The sequence below is a fragment of the Apis florea genome, unplaced genomic scaffold (assembly GCF_048593485.1).
Source record: "Apis florea isolate Af1SG1 unplaced genomic scaffold, ASM4859348v1 contig_2272_pilon, whole genome shotgun sequence".
NCBI lineage: Eukaryota > Metazoa > Arthropoda > Insecta > Hymenoptera > Apidae > Apis > Apis florea.
The window spans coordinates 4,861,767-4,878,912 of NW_028256549.1; the positions used below are offsets into that span (position 1 = coordinate 4,861,767).

The 17,146-nt window shown below is 47.6% G+C and overlaps 1 protein-coding gene across 1 annotated transcript; it reads left to right on the forward strand.

Moving 5' to 3' along the window:
* Positions 1 to 679: 679 nt before the first annotated feature.
* Hmx (H6 family homeobox) lies at positions 680 to 16,955 on the forward strand. The gene is made up of 3 exons (XM_031918052.2): positions 680 to 1,705; positions 11,032 to 11,378; positions 14,562 to 16,955. The coding sequence occupies exons 1-3, from the start codon at positions 1,104 to 1,106 to the stop codon at positions 15,404 to 15,406; spliced, it is 1,794 nt and encodes a 597-aa protein (XP_031773912.2). The 5' UTR covers positions 680 to 1,103; the 3' UTR covers positions 15,407 to 16,955.
* The last annotated feature ends 191 nt before the right edge of the window (positions 16,956 to 17,146 follow it).

Genomic DNA, 17,146 nt, shown 5'->3' on the forward strand with positions numbered 1-17,146 from the left:
ATATCACCGCCGTGTTTGCTCGCGCCGCGAATCGTTGTGAGTCGAGTAAAAGCGGAGTGGAGTAAATGTTTTTTATAATTAAACAACACCGGGAACGATCGTTCGACATCGATCCGCGAGAGGGGAACGAGGAAGAAAAGAAGGAAGGAAGGAAGGAAGGAAAGAAGAAAAAGGAGGGAAAGGGAAAACGCACCGGCGAACGAAGTGTGATTAACGATCAGTGGTAGAGAAAGTGACTCGAGGAAGTGACTTCGTGTGTTACTCTTCGCGGTTTTACACGCACGGGAACGTCTCGCGAATGGACTAGCGGCGAGGAGGGGAAGAGGAGATCGGACGAGGAAGAGAGGAGAAACGGCTACGTGTCAGGGTGGTGGGCGGTGGTGATAGGAGGAGGAACGAGTATACACACGCACGCACTCGCTCACGCACAGAGAGACACTCGCACGCGGTGTGACATACACGCTTATCTACACAAACACACACACACACACACGGGTAGAAATAAAGACAGAAAAGCGGTGGTGGTGGTGGTGGTGGTGGTGGTGGTAGTGGTGGTGGTGGAGGTGGTGGATAGAGAGGCGGTTGAAGGACGAGGGGGAGGCCCCGAAAGAGGGTGGCTCTCGAAAGGGTGAGCCCTCCAAGTGTCTCGTCTCCTCGTCATCCTGTCGTCCAGGGTATCGCTTACGAATGTCGCGCGATCGAGCGATCCGTCCCCGATCCAGCAGCCGCGACGTCCTGCCGTCGGAGGCGACGCGACGTGCCCGCTAGCCTCCGACCACGCTCCTTTCCTCCGGCTCGTGCTCGCCATTCGCGCCGCGCCAACGTCCACGCTTGATATGCGACGCGAGCCGCGCTTCGAGCCGCTCCGCGTGTCGGATAGACTGTGTCGCCCCGCCGTCGCACCGTCGTCGTCGTCCTCCTCGTCCTCGTCGTCGTCGACGACCGAGCCGCCCTTCTGACGGGACGGGCCAGTGCAACGAGACCGCGCCGCGTTCGTGCTCAGGTGTGGGACAGGTGACGACCACCGTTCTTGTATCATTGTGGACACGCAACTCGAGGACACGGCCGCATCCGAGCGCCGCGGACTGTTCGAGTCGTCAATCATGTCCGGCGAGACGGAGATCGAGGTGTCGGTGGTGTCCGAGGAGGATCTGGAGCTGGAAGGGTCGAGGAGCAGCTCGACACCGGCCGAGCTTCTCCTCCGCGAGGAGAAGAACGGGAAGCCCGGTTGCGGGTTGAACAACCACCACTCGTTCAGCTTCGACGTGGGCAAACCCGCGCTGAGGCCTGCCTGCAACCCCCAGTACACGTCGTTCAGCATATCCAGCATCCTCGGTAGGCCCGAGTCGCCGCCGATCGACTCCACGTCCACCGTGTCGGCCGAGAGGCAATCGTCGGACGTGGACAGGGGCTCGCCGTTGCCCCACAACGCGCAGAACTCGCAGAGGATCGGCTCGTCCTGCGGCGAGAGCCCTGCAAGGGGCGGCCTCTCGTCCCCGACGCCGTTGAGATTCTCGAGCAACCAGAGGGGCGCCTCGACGCTCGGCCACGCGGCCGAGAACAACAGGAACAACGCGGGCAGCATGGGGATCGGATGCGCTACCAGCACCACCAGCCCGGCGTCCACTTTCTCGCCGCCCAGCGACGCAGCGGCGAACCCTTTGCTCGGTCATCAAGCGTCGGCCGACTTGGCGATGTTGTCGAGGTACGTTTCTCGCTATTCTCTTTCTCTCTGTATCGATCCGCTTTTCACCGTGTTTGTACACGGGCGCGTTTGATGGAACTTCGTGCCTTCGAACGCGAATATTGTGCGGTTGCGGCGCGCGATAGTTTCTGGTGTACCAATCTCGCCCCCTCCATCCCCGTGCTCCACTGAACTCGTTGCGCTCGCGGTTTGGTCGGTGCTTTACGATTTCGCGTCGTGTTGTTTGCGGTGCCGAGTCGGACGGTCGAATCGATACGCCGATTTCCAGAGATTTTGATTTGGAGATTCTTCTGGATCGCATAAATTTCGATCGATTTTACGTTACGTCTTCGAGCAGATAATATCACACGGAATTCCGTTGATCGAGCGATTCGATGCAACGCTAGCGTTCGACGAATGTTTACTAATAAGGAATTAACGCGCGCGCCATCAATTTTATATATATGTGCCGCGACCACGACGCGATAACTATTTCATTCCGCCGCGCGCGGATTAACAACGATCATCGGTTCAACTTTATAACTTCTGCGAATTATTTTCCCATCCTTCCTTATTTTCCCCAAACTTCATCACTCGGATCGAGCATCAACAACCAAGGGAAGAGGATCGAATCAAAGCAACCGCCTCTCGAGTAATAATAATAACAACGCCATCGAAAACGTATCATCTATCCACTGTCCCTTCGCGAATGCGATGCAAGTGTGAAGAGGAGACTCCTCTTCCTCCGTCGTGTTATTCCCTCGATCCAAAATTAGAAGGCGAATATTGGGATAGAGTTCAAAGGCGAGGAGATCGTTTCCTCGCGCATATCTCGCGTTTACGGATTCTTGGCGCGTGAGTGGATCTCTCCTTTCTTTTTTTCTTTTTTTTCCTTTTCATTTTCGAGGTGAGAGAGAGAGTGATAAAGATTAGAGGAGAGAAATAGGAACGAACAGAGTAGGTTGGCTGGCTGCCTCGGATTATATTATGTGGGAATGGACCGAGGAGGAGGGGTCGGTCCCGTAATGGGCCTATTAGGCTGTCTCATTTAATAACAACCGTAGCAACAACCACCCTCTTACATTACTTACGTTACTTAGGGCCGTCCGGCTCTCTGTATCGGATATATCTCGGCGAGGAACTCGAGCCCGGGCCGAGCCGCGCCACAAGGGGCTGCCGAGGGAGGGTTCGAGATGATTTTATCAGATTTACACCCCCCCTCCTTCTCCTCTTCCCCGATTGACGACGGCACCCCACTGTAGATATATATATATATATAAAACCGGGTGGCTGCCTTGCTTACTCGCTCTTCTCGCCGGTTCGATGCCTCCAATTGCTTGTTTTCCACCCGTTTACCATTTGATTAAGTCCCACTCCCGGGTGCATCGGGACGCAAACCACTTCGAGGGAAGGAAAAGATTATTCGACGGTGGAGAGAGATCATGGGTCGAATACTTCGAGGGCGTATCTCTTCCTTCAAATCGGATTTTTAAATTTTTATTTTTTCCCCGTAAACAAGGGGGAGGATTTTAAAATTTTTTCGAAAACGTTTTTTTCCTCCTTTTATTACCACAGTTCAAACCTCGAATCCAGATTATGATGAATGAATTCCAAAAATCGTCGAGAATCCTCGTTACGATGCGAAACGTGACCAGGAAAGAATCGATTAGGCAACGGGGTGCATAATGCATCAGCGGATGAAACGGCCGCCGAGTTGTAAGAAGGCCGAAGGAAGGAGTCTCCCGTGAGGACCACGACTCCCTCCTGCGCACGTCTTGCTCTCGGCCACCCCAACGAGTGAGCGCCTTCCGCGCGCGGAGGAAGCGAGCGAGCAACACACGCGCGCGCTATACACCTCTCGGTTTGATTTATTATTAAATCGTTGCCTACGGCATCCGAGGCAGGCATCTTGGCCCCGCCAAGGTCGGCTAAGTAGACGAAAAGCTCGCAATCTTCCCCCCGACCGTCTCGCCGCTTAACGTGCCCCCCTCCCCGCCTCGCTGAACTGATACGGTAATAGCATTTCACCAGCAGGGTGAGGAAGAGATTTCAGCAGAAAGGATTCCCGTGTAGAATATTACCTGAATTAGACGCTCCCCGCGAATTTATCTCCACCTTTTATGCACAGGTACGCGTTTTATTCAAAGGGAAACTTAACTTTTTCCGATATTATAAAACGTTTTCAGGGGGAGGAACGAAGCGTCTCGAGCGAAGCGAAGATGATCTTGCGGCTGCTTGACGAGCAGCTATCCAAGATGATCGCGAACCAAATCGTTCGTATTCGTTATTTTCTACGTTCGTTCGAGGAGATTAAAATGGATGCAAAATTTCCAAGATTTTCGTCTCTTCTGTCCCCGACAGATCTTCGAGTAAAAGGTAAAATAAGATCAAAGTGGGTGACTCCTTCACACCAGCCAAATAATCGTATTAAAATTGACGACGATATCGAATTAGTCAGGCAAGAAACCAGGTGAGAAACTCGTAGCTTTTTGATATAAATTAATCGGGAGAACAACGACCCCCGTCTTTATCGCATCCAACATTTCTCCTCTCGCCTCGGTCCAATCTAATTAACACGCGCGGCGACAAATGTAACGGCGTTCCGTTTAAAAAAAAAGAAAAACAAGGAAACAAAGAAAGAAAAAAGAGGGGAGAAAGGAGGGACAAGAGACAAGAATGTAGCGCGGACATACGCCGTTGAAATAACCGGAGGACGCAGGAGGAAACGTCGTAAGGAGGATATATCTTCGTGTAAATATATATATATATATATTTTTATCTCTCTCTCTCTCTCTCTCTCTCTCTCTCTCTCTCTCTCTCTCTCTCTCTCTCTCTCTCTCTCTTCAGATCCTCTCCGTTCCCTTTTTGCAACGGTGCAAAAGTGTGGCGCGGGCCCCGCCGTGTTTTGCAAGGGGGGCAACAATATTGAGTAACGTGACCGCAGGCACATGACGTCTATGCGCAAAAGATCTGGCCGGGATAATCCGCGACAGAGTCGGCCTCGTTAATTACAGCGCCGATGAATGATTCGTTAATTAGCGTGGGATCGCGCTCCAAGTTTCAAAGGAAGGTACGATAAAGCCCATTGTGTATGATCGCCCGTTCGAGGGCGATATGGATGTTCAACGTCGGAAACAAATGTGGAATGAACGGTAGCTGGGAATAGACCACGAATAATAATCGCGTCGAAACACAGTTTCTCTCTCTCTCTCTCTCTCTCTCGCTTTTTCTTTCCTTTCCACCTCTTTCTCTTCCTCCGTTTCTCCTCCTCTGTGTGTACGTGTGTCGTTTCGACTCGTGTTTCTCTCTCTCTCTCTCTCTCTCTCTCTCTCTCTCTCTCTCTCTCTCTATGTTTTCCACTCTTTTCCCTCCTTCCTCGTCCCCTTTTATTCTCCCGTTGACGGTGATGACGCCTCCGTTCTTCTCGTTCGAAATCGAAAATCCTGGAAACACAGGCGTGGAAGAAGGAATACTTTGGTATATTTATGTCGATCGCGAATATTTCTTCAAGAGATCGCGGCAATTGAAGAGATTGATTAAACAATCGATTCGATATGCTTTCCTTTCTGAAAAATCTTCTCTATTTTAACTTCTATTTTACACGAGTTTTTGTACACGAGGATATTAATCGTTTAAGATGAATTTTCAATCGGCGGGGGGAGGGAAAAACAAACGGAAAAAACGCGTGGAGCTGTCGATTCCATTTCCCACGTTCCGCGGGAAATTGATTTCGAAACAACGCGGGTAGTCGCGGCCAGTCTAGTATAAAATGCTATTTAAACGATCGGTCTACCGTTATTTATTCCGTTTGTGCGCGGCGAATAAAGCCAGTTGTTTAGAATCAAACAATTTTTTATTTTTCAATCCTTCGCCCCGCGTCGTCTTCGTCGTCTTCGACGAATAATTTTTCCCAATTTTGGATATATCGAGACACGTCCACGGTTTTAAACGGTTTTAAACCGTGCAAGTTTTTTTTTTCTTTAACGGGGGAAGAAATCTTGGAGTCGTCTCGCGTAATTAATTCCCTTCCTCCCGTGGCGGAGGGTTTAATCCGCGAGTGTATCCTGGTCTGGGTTTCTAAAGCCTGCAAGCGTCGCACTAAAGCAATTAAGTTGTTTCCTTGAAATCCAGTGAAATGAAGTTGTCTCCTGTGTAAGCACAAGCATAAATCCTCCACTTGGCCTGTAACAGGCAGCGAGCGGAACGAAGCCAAGTAGAGGATTTAACGGGGTACTTTGAAAGCCAATAACTCATTGTTGGGTCATCGTAATGACACTTTATAAGTCAGTACGTAACCGTGAACGCGGGCCGTTAGAACGCGAATCGATAAAAACAGAACTCCGGTTTTTCATCTTTCGCCAATAACAATCTTGCGCGCTCGTGCACGCTTGTTTCTTCCTCAACGCTCGTTAATAAGAGGGTTATTTTATCCCGTTTTATTCCCCTTCTCTCTAAATATTCATTCGAGATTTTATCCAATCGCACGAACTTGCTATGCCATCTCTACCATACACAATATTCGTACTGGCTGATACGTGTTTGTGAATTCCATCTCAATTTAGTATTATGCATGCAAAATTTTGGAATTTTATCTCCACTGGTTGATTTTATATGATTTTTTTTAAAAACTATCATGCTCGTATATGGTGTTTAAATACGATGTCATCGGGTTAAAACATCAAAATGATGTAAGTGATGTAAATACTCAGTGCCCTGATATTTGACAACAATGAAAGCGAAACCGATCTAAAAGTGTTTCAAAGAAAAAAAAGAAATTAAACATTTAAATAGCACAATCACAGAAACAGCACGACGATACCCAATCACTTAGATTAACATAAAAAAAAAGAAACGTAACAGCTATTCCTTTAAACCATTAAGGAGCGAAGGCGCGATCAAAAGAAGAAAATTGGTGTGATTTTATTTCTTTCATCGCCCCTTCAACGCTCTCGTTCACCGGCCTCGAATTAGCCACCAAAGCGTCGAAACAGACGAGGAGAAGAAGAAGAAGAAGAAGAAGAAGAAAAGAGAAAAAGCGTCAACGATCCACGGGCACAGCCCTTAATCACCGAGGAAAGGCGGCGAAACCCTTGCGCCGCGGAAATCGGCGAAGTCTCGAGGCGATTGGCCGCCGCCATCGGTGCGTAAATCGACTTCTCCTTCTTCTGTCCAACGCGTGTCGAGCCACTACCACCCCTGGGTGTAACGGTACACGACAAAAACGTATCGTGTTACGAGCGATCGTTAACCACGGCATAAAGAGTTTATATTCGAGAATGCCACTTACCCGGCGCACGTTTCGCCCGTGATCGACGAGAAGCGGGAGCGCGCCCGGTAAAAAGGTAGAATAATGATCAATACGGGAAAAGGGATAATATATCCCCCCATTGAACTATGACTGCACGGACTGTATGGGCCAAGTTTAACGGACAAATTGGTCCGGAGGATCCGCATTTGGGTTGAAAGAATCCTAGGCTTGACCATAGATATATATATATATATATAGGGATGGTATATCGCCATGGTATTCGATCAATGAGTATATTCATCGTCGCGCTCCGGCAAAGCCGTCTGTATCCGATTATGAGGAGATTGGGCGGCTCGTAATCAACGAGTTTCCGAGAGATGGGGCCAATAAGATCGCCGCTGATCGATCAACGAACAAGGGGGGGAGAGATCGAGAGAGTCGAGGAACGAAGTGGACGATGAATGAGCGAAGGGAGGAAGGGAACGGTGTATCTCTTCTTGTTTGGAAGTGGTGTTGGCGAGTGAGAGAGAGAGAGAGAGAGAGAGAGGAGAGAGGGAGAATCGAAGGAGGAAGTCGAGGACCCTCGTGGAAATCGATCGAGCGAAGGAAGAAGCCGGAGGAGCGAGAAGAGGAGTCGCGCCCCGCAAGAAAGGAGAGAAGAAAGACCCTCTCTCCTCACGGCCATTCATCCACTGGCTGGGTGGCTGGCTACCCAAGAGGAGTACGTAAGCCGCGCAAGAATTAGGCAGAAAAAGGTGGAGCACGAGCTTCTCGGAGAGTGTTTGGTGTTTATACCTGGCCTCCTTAGAAAACGGCCACCCTACCGGTGGATGCTTACAAACAGGCGGTTGTCAGATTTCTTTTATCTTTCCCCGGGCATCTGTACGCCCGATGCCCCCGGCAGATACCGCTCCTCCTTTGCGTTTTCCTCTTTTCTTATCCCCCCCAAGACCAGCCACCCTCCTCTATCCGTTATCGATGCGAGAAAACTGGGATTGCGTGCTTTTTTTTCTTTCTTCCCTTTTTTTTCTTCTTCTTCTTCTTCTTCTTCTTCTTCTTCTTCTTCCTCCTCTTGTTCCGATGAGAACTCCTCGGGAAGAGGGAAGGTGTGCGTGGTAATTATTTGTAAACGGCGAAGGGTAATCGAAATTCTCTTCCGGGGAATTTTCTTCGTTACGTTGGTACGTCTATTAATCACAATGAACGAGACGATGATATCTATTGAATATCGGAATCAATGGTGGGATGCGTGATATAATTTTGCATTTATTTTAAAGCATCTTCAAAGTAGAATCTCGACGCTCGTCTAAACGCTTGTCCGGTTAACATAACAGCTAACTAATTCATCAATCGTAAGACTTCGTGGACACGCTATCGTCCATTTGATCTGTCGAATTAATGCGTTATTGGGCGGCCAAAGTTCGATCCTCGAAAACTCTTCGAGCGCATCATCGATCTTGACTCCAACGAATCTATACACACCCTCAAGTGTCAATCGAAGTGTCATCGAAACCGGTGTCCGGTGAACAGCGCTCGACAACTTGGAACGATTAAGGAATCCCACCGCAAGCAGCTCTCGGACAAACTTCGATCGGCGAGGCGAATCGGCCTGGCGCGATCGCCGACAAGGCATGAAAAAGGCAGCCTATGGAGAAGTGCATCGAGCGTCGATCAGGGAGGATCGAGTAAGCCCAACTGCGAGGGAACGAGCGAAGGAACACGAGGGGAGCTGGTATGGCTTCCGAATCGGTGGGCTTCTCGCCTTACCGGCTCTCGACGATGTGTTCGAACCTACATTTCTTGATGACCAACTAAATCGCCGCCGCAAATCGCCGGTAGAGCGTTTCTCCCTCCCTCTGTTTCGAGCCGAGAGCTGTTTCGCAGCTGCACTTAACGTTGATCAGGAATAACGATCGCGAGGCTGTTACACGCGACCCGGCAAAATGGCCGGTATAATTGAGAGAACTCTGGCTCGGGGGCAGAGAGAGCCGCCCTGGGGGGTTGCAGCCCAGATATTGGCAGCCCTGTCGAGAAGAAATGTCGTTGTGCTGCTGCGGAAGGATTTATGTTGCATCGAAATGTTGAATCGCGAAAGGAGGTTCTTTTTGGAGGTTAGGTTTGTTGCAAATTTTCTTTCATTTCGTATACTAATTTGACGAACGATTCGAAAGGAGGCGATGGAAGGATCTGTAGAGATGTGTGAATAATTTTCATAAGATTGATATTGGTCTTAATTTTTAATTAATTCTTGTTTTAATGCATATCAACAGAGTCGAAGATTCTTCGTTCGTTCTTAGAAATAGTTTCTTTTGCATACGTTGAATTCAATTTATCCAAAATTTTATTTATTTTCATTGTGAAGTCTAATCGCCCCAATCTATGAAACAGAGAGAGAGAGAGAGAGAGAGAGAGAGAGAGAGAGTTTCTAATTGCAGTTAAGGCCTCGGATAGGCGGCGTCGAGTTGCGATTCTCGCAAGAAGCGATCCAGTTTGCGTTGCGTGCGCGATCCGTGGCCATTGAAAAGCTGACAGGGATCACGGCCAGGCCCGAGCCGAGATCAGCGATTAGTAAAACGCAACCTCTCCAGAGCTTCCATTTACAAGTATCCGGATTTGGGGATTTTGGCCCAGGTTTAGGTATCACCTCCATTCATCCTGATCTGACAATTAAGAACCACCTCTTAAGGAAACTGCTCGACAAAGAGCAGTCTATTTACCAGAAACTACTTTCCACGAAACCGTAGACCGCCAATTAACCGGTCGAGAACGGTCCATTTATTTCTCTTCCATATTTTATCGTCACCTCGCGTTACGATCGATCCCACCGAGACAAGAATCGAATCGAATCGAATATACACTATGTATGTATGTCAGAAATCCCATCCCTCCTCCTCCTCCCCCCCTTTCAATGTTAATAACGAGTAATGTCATTGTTGCCGATCTCGCGTCCCCCTTTTAATAGGCATACAACTCTAGGCGAAAGAGGCGAAAATTCCTTTGAGGCGAGTCTTTCCTCGCAACCCTGGTGGATGCTCGAGCGGATGTTAATGGCTTCCGCGAAGGAAGATCGCGAAGGAGGATCGGGGGGAGGAGGATTGGCTCGCATTTTCTCGCGAGTTCGCCAACGAGGCGAGGCGAGGCGAGTCTCGTGGACCGGATAAATAGGTTTGGAAACGTTTTGCCGGTTTTTTCGGGGGCGAGATAGGGGAGGGAGAGGGAAGAAGACAGCGAGGCCAGGGTGAATCGTGCCCGACGCCTCGGACACGGGGCTGTGCAAAGCAACGCTCGCAACGCTCGCATTCAGCCAACGCTTGGAAAACGCGGCCGCGCTGTGTTTTTAATCCAGCTGTTTTTCCTCCTCCTCCTCTCGTTTTTTCCCCCCTCCTTCTCTTTTTTCTTCTTCCTCGTTTTTTTCCTTCTTCTCTCTCTCTCTCCTCGTTTCTTTTTTTTTCTCCTTTTTTCCCCCGTTATTTTTAGCGCTGTTTTATTTAGAGCGCGGCTTTAAACGGCTCGCAAACATTTTCGCTAACGGTTTCACTTTTACGCCGCCGCGCCCCGCAATGATCCAGCAGGGGCTCGGCTCTTGAAAATCGGCGACCGATCCTGGATGCTTCCGGGTTAATCGAAGCCTCTCCTCTTCGTCGTTGCTCTTTAACCCCGTCCTTCCGTGAATTTTTTCGCCGTTTCGATGGATAAACAGGGATTCGAGGATTTAGATCTTGGTTCCTGCGTGTAAAATGGACCAATTGTTCGAGGGAGTTCGTTAAACGGTGGTGGTTTGATCGAGTCGATTTGACGTGTCGTTTAAGAAGAGCGAACGAGAATTGAAAATTTTCTTCTTGAGAGAAAAAGGGAAAGAGGGAGATCGATCGATTCTTAGATAGAAAATAAAAAAGAAATTAGGAAAACTTATTCGAAAGTAAGTAGAAACAGAAAAATAATCCTAAAAAAAAAAATTAAAAAGAATCCTCACGCGTTTCCTCTTACTTTCTTACTTCTATCGAATGAAGAGTAAAGATAGACGATACTTTTCTTTTTTTTCTCTCTCTCTCTCTTCCAAATCGACGAGAAAATTGAAACGTGACGTTCGAATTTCCAGATTGGGGTTGATGTCGTCGCTGATCGCGGGCCGATACCCGGTCGGGATCGGTGTCGGCGGTGTTTTCTTCCCGTCGACGTTGCAGCACCTCCACCAACAGCAGCAGCACCAGCACCACTCGAGGCTGGCTGCCGCCTCGTCGGCGTTGAGCAACGCCGTCCAGGTCACCGGCCAATCGGACATCGTGGACGCCGACGGCATCCGCGGCGTCCTGCCCGGTGGCGCCGGTTGGCCGTTTCCATGGAGGCCGACGCACGGCCTGCAGACGCTGGAGCATCCGTCGCCGAGCGACGTGGTCGGCACCCTGAGCCGCGTCAGCCCCGCTTCCGCGTCCTTCCCGCAAAGGGGTGAGTCCGAGATGGATGCCTGATGAAATGATCGAGCGATCAGTTTGAAAATTGTTGTAAGGGAGGAATAAGCGTTCGACAAATTAGGATTAATCCCTTAATTTTCATCGAATCAAATTGATCGAGAACTTGGTCGATTTTAAAAAACGATTATTGTCCGAGAAGAGATATTGTTTTTAGAATTTTTTCCTGCAAAAACCAAGCAACTTGAATCTACATCGGTGAAATTTTTTAAAGTCGTGAAATCGGATTAATAACATTGAATGTAATAGTATTAAGAAAACTGTCGTCCACTTAAAATTTAAAAAATATAAATTCAAATTCCGTCGATATTTCACGTTCAATTTCCGTATCGAACGATTCGATTAGAAATGATTTGCTCTGTTAACTGCTCGCGTACATAAACAACCTATATATACAGACATATATATATATATATTCTACGAGTATGATTATGCGTGAAATCGTTACGAGTTTGATCATAAATTTAGGCTAGTCGTGCGTAATACCGGCTTGTAAACATTCTCGTGGGGAACAACTCGTTGATTGAAAATCGTGCCACCGTTTCGGCCTGTTTCAGCTCGATTCAGCTATCTGTAAATAGAACCGTTCAATGAACGAGGACATCGAACGATGCATCTATCGCTCCGCATCAATTCCGAATCGCGGAGAGATATCATGATCGATTGATTCCTGTAATTTCTTCCCCGTTCTCGGCTCCGTTCATAATTCAATTCCAACGATTCTTATAAAAAAAAAAAAAAAAAAGAAAAGAAAAACATCTTCCTTTCGAAGATGATCCTTTCTTCGACGATTCTTTTTTAAAAAATCTCTCGCTCACTTTCGGCCAATTTTCTGATTGAAAGAAGAAAATTCCGCGAGAAATAATCGGTTGAAACACGTATCGGAGTGAAACACAAACAGTCTGGGAAGATGGGAATTCGTGAAAAGAAATGGGAAGCGGAATAAAGAGAAAAGGGCAAGGCGAGGGCTCGTATACGTTCTACGTAAGTATATATAAACGCGAGCGTGGACGTCGTGGACGAGTACGGCTTCCACGGCTTCCACCACGACAAACCAACGTCGATCGCCTTACCCGCCGATCGTTTTACTCCTGGCCACTTCGCCAAAATACTTGGCAGCCTGGTCACGACTCACTGTTTGCGCCGTAGGTAATTCTCCTTCTCTTAACTTCGATTTGGATGTTATTAAGATTTTTAAAATTTCAGAATCCGTATAAAGTTTCTTTCCGTTTATTCCATAGCATTTTGGAAACATGCGAGGAAAGGAAAAGAACGATTAGATCGAAATTAAACTGTTCAAAAGAAAATAATACTCACGATTGAAATTTTACACGATATATAATAAGTTGAAGCATCCCTCTCAAAACATCGTCCTCATACGATGAAGCAAATCGAGATCGAAATTAACAAATCTGTACAAATTTTGCGTGAAAACGGATTCACGAAGGTGAATTGCAATTTTCTACTAGAAAATCGTTCGATAATTAAATTGGAGATAAAATAGGACAATTAACGGGAGCGCGAAACAAAGAGCGAAGTTTTGCATGAAAGGCGCGAAGAATCGATGGGGAAACGACAAATATTTCATTACACGAGGATGGGAAACATGATGGCTACGTCGCGATATCTGAGGCAATTATACCAAAATGGATAAATAGAATATTAATTAGCCGACTATCAATCGACTAAATATTAAATGCAAACGGCCGGCCGAGATGAATTATCCAATTCACCGAGCGAGAAGAGAATTTATAGATAGCAATATTCACGATGATCGTCAATGATACCGAAAAAGATATCATCCTCGTGTTTCTGTTTCCTCGTCGAGGAAAACGCTTTAAAGGGACCAGTTAATTAACGCGTTTAGCATATTCCAAACGATTTTCCCCCAATACATTCAACGATCGGCCGAGTAAATAGAGCGATTTGTGAAAATCGTACCGACTCGTCACTTGTCGTAAATATACGTTATATAATTATCCAATCGAAATCGTTCTCGTAATATCAAACAATTTTTTGAAGATTGTTTTGAAGAAAACGTTTCATAATTAATCTCGAATTTTAAAGACGATTGATTCTATCCCGTTTTCTTTAGATTCTTATTATTCGTAAGGGATTTAAAATTGAACAAATCTTCGAATCTTGTTTTTACAAACATCTAAATATTCGTGAAAATTTTGCAAATATTTACAACAAATTTCTCCTTTTCTTTTTTTTTTTACAATTAAACGAAAAAAATTGAATCAAATCAGTCAATCAAATTCGTAGTCTGAAGAAAGGAAGGTAATATACACTGATTACGTTCTAATTTCATATTGTTTATCTCATGCTTATTGAAAATTTGGACGTCCATTGTTCTTAAATTAATCGGATTCGAATCGAAGATTTACGTTAGATTTACGCGGCGAACGAGAGTTGCTTTCGATGCACGACGATTTATAACACGGGCTACGCACGTGATAGCGTACATTTGACCGCCGTCCGTTGTCGCCGCAACGACAACGAACTACCGATCATCGCGACCACTCGAAGCATATGTTTCCATTACCACGTGCGCGGCAGCCTATCCGGAAAATCGGGGCGTTAATCATTATCGATGAGCGGCCTCGTGTATCGACCAACAACCGAGGCATTATCTTATCCCCCCGGTTACTTTGCATCGATTGTCGTCCGATTCTAGACGACCAGATACCCTTTTATAGCTTCTCCTTTTGCTCGGAGGGATCGATTCTCGATATTCAAACTGACGATATTCAAATGTTATTACAGTTTTCATATTATACTCGGACGAAGAATTTCTAGATTTAACGCTACGTTTTCCATTTGTGTTGTGGAATACGATCGAGGGGAATAGAAACTTGATAAATTTTTGCATTGCCAATTTTTCCTTTTTTCGGCGAGGAAGAAGAAGGGGGGAGGCTTCTGATGGAATCGAGGCTTCTTCCTTTTCCAATTCCTCAAAATCTGTTTAATCGAGAAAAACAACTCGAAATCTTGTAAAATATGACGATTTATATATCGAATATATAAATTTCTCTCGCTCGAAAACTTGAACCTCTCGAATCGAAGGGAGAAAAAGAAAAAAAGAAAAAAAGAAGGCGAGTGAGCAATTTGGATTTCTGAAGCGAGCGGTATCGTTTTTTTTTTTTTCCCTTCGCAGACGACCTGGACGACGAGAACGGGGAGGAGCGTCTGCACCGGACACGGAGCCCGTCCACGGGCGACGAGGGACACGACGACCTCGGCGAGCAGGACGACTGCCCGGAGGCGGACGGCGAGGGTGAATCGACGAACTCGGCGGGCCTCCACGGCGGCGGGAGCGCAGGGGCGGGCGGCGGAGGCGGTGGCGGAGGCGGCGGCGGAGGCGGCGGAGGCCAGAACAGCGTGCAGGTCGGGGTGGACGGTCGCGACTCGAGCAGCATGAAGCGGAAGAAGAAGACGAGGACGGTGTTCTCCCGTTCCCAGGTGTTCCAATTGGAGAGCACGTTCGACATGAAGCGTTACCTCTCCTCGTCGGAGCGGGCGGGCCTCGCCGCCTCGTTGCGGCTGACCGAGACCCAGGTGAAGATCTGGTTCCAGAATCGTCGTAACAAGTGGAAGAGGCAGCTTGCCGCCGAGCTGGAGGCGGCGAACATGGCCCACGCCGCCCAGAGACTGGTCAGGGTGCCGATACTGTACCACGAGGCGTCGGCCGGGAGCGGAACGTCCGCGAGCGTCTCGGTTTCGGTGACCGCGCCGCCGGCCGCCGCTGCGCCAGCGTCGGTCGCCACGTCGGCGCTCTCCCACTCGGTCGGCGTAGGAGTCGGCGTCGGTGTCGGCGTCGGCACCTCCTGCCCCCCCACCACCGCGCAGCCCATCTTCTACTCCCATCACCACCAGCACCACCATCACCACCCGGCTCACGTGCAGGCGCACACCCTCCTCCCCCACCAGGTGCACCCGCAGCCCCCGCCGCCGCCCCCGCCCCCGCCTAACGGCCAACCACCCCAATCCTCCTCGCAATAACACCGTCCGGCACACGAGACCGTCGGCCCCCTGCAACCAACCAACGCCGACACCGCGATCTCCCTCAAGCGACTCGCCTCGATCGCCTTGTCCGGATAGAAGAAAGGACTCGCCTCGCTCGCGCCGCTGCTCGATCATCCTCCACCTCGAATCCTCGATCGTGCCTGTCTTTCGTCGATTCTTTTCTTTTTTTTTTTTTTTCACCACTTTGATCGGGGCCGTGCTCGCGAAATGGGTTAATGTATCACCGCTTTCTCCCGCTTGGTAGATAAAAAGAATTGGTAAAATTTTCAAGTCCAATTTTTCGCTTCGACTTTTTTGGGGGCAAGATTGCGAAGAATTGGGAGGAATTTTAGATTTTTCAAGCGACGAACGATTTGTGCTTTCGTATTTATCCATTTCTCAATTACGAAAAATTGGTTGGTTTCGCGTGAAATGAAGATAGGATACAGGATTTTTCCTAAAGTCGGAAAAATCTCCCGATTTGTAAGATCTTATAAATTTTTTCCTTAAAAAAGAAAGAAAGAGAAGAAAAAGAAAAAAAATATTTCGAAAGAAACGAAGGAATATTGGTGGAAAAAAATTTAAATAATGGCTTAATCAAAGTCGTAATAAATCTGGCACGTTCCAAACCGAGCTTCCAATCGCGGGACTGGCTCGCAAAGTTTCGGCACGATCGATGGCCCCTTCCCTCCCCCGAGTCTCCGTTCCCCGAGCACGAAACGATCTCGTTTTATCCACGTTCGTCGCGCCACGTCTTTCAATCGCACGTTCCAAAACCACGTAATACAACAACAAGCCCTCCCCCTTCCGCCCCGTCCCCCCCCCCCTCCTCTCGCGTATTCCATTCGAAAGTATGGATGCATCGAAACGCGATGAAGGTGGAGGATTCTCGTCGCTCGTTGGCTCGAGGATCGGACATAAATATATATATATATATATATACACACACACAATCGCCGTGATCGAACGGCTGGCGACTTCCGGCAAGTCGAAAAATTGTAATATAAGTATTGTATCTAGTCTGTCAACAATGTCGATAAGAAAACTGCTCGTGGAACGATTATTAAGAATATTTTGTCGATGAGCGCGGGACAAACACATGCAAACGCATATACATATACACACATACACACACATTTCTATATTCTCTCTGTCTCTACCTCTCTCTCTGTCTTTCTTTCTTTCTTTCTTTCTTTCGTTCTCGTTCTCATCTCTCGTTGCAAAATCGTTAGTCGTAAAATTGTTACGAATAATCGAGCGAATAATCGTTTCTACGATTATTTTTTAATCGGTCTCCTCTCGCCATCTTTCTTTTCTTTTTTTTTTTTCCTTTTCGGAAATTTTAATTTCCTCCTTCTCCAATCGGGAACGTTGCAAAAGCGAAACGAAGCGAAGAAGCGACAAGAGAGTGTGTAAATGTAAACCCGTTGTAAGAGATTGTAACTAATCGTTAAGGTAACACACGCAAGTAAGAAAACAGGCAGGGTTCCTACGACACATTATTCTACCTGTTGTGATAAGTATTTAAACGATTGATTTTATTAAACGAACGGTAGAGTTACGAAATTACCGGCTCTCTATCCTCCTCACCCCTCAAAATCTAAATAGACGTCGATTAAAAGGGAGGAGAAAGAAGAAACAAGAAGCAGAGCGAGCCCCCCTCGGCCCCCGTTCTTCTTTTATCCCTCGTATCCGTAACGTTATCTCAAGATATTTTCAAGTCAACGAAGGATCTTT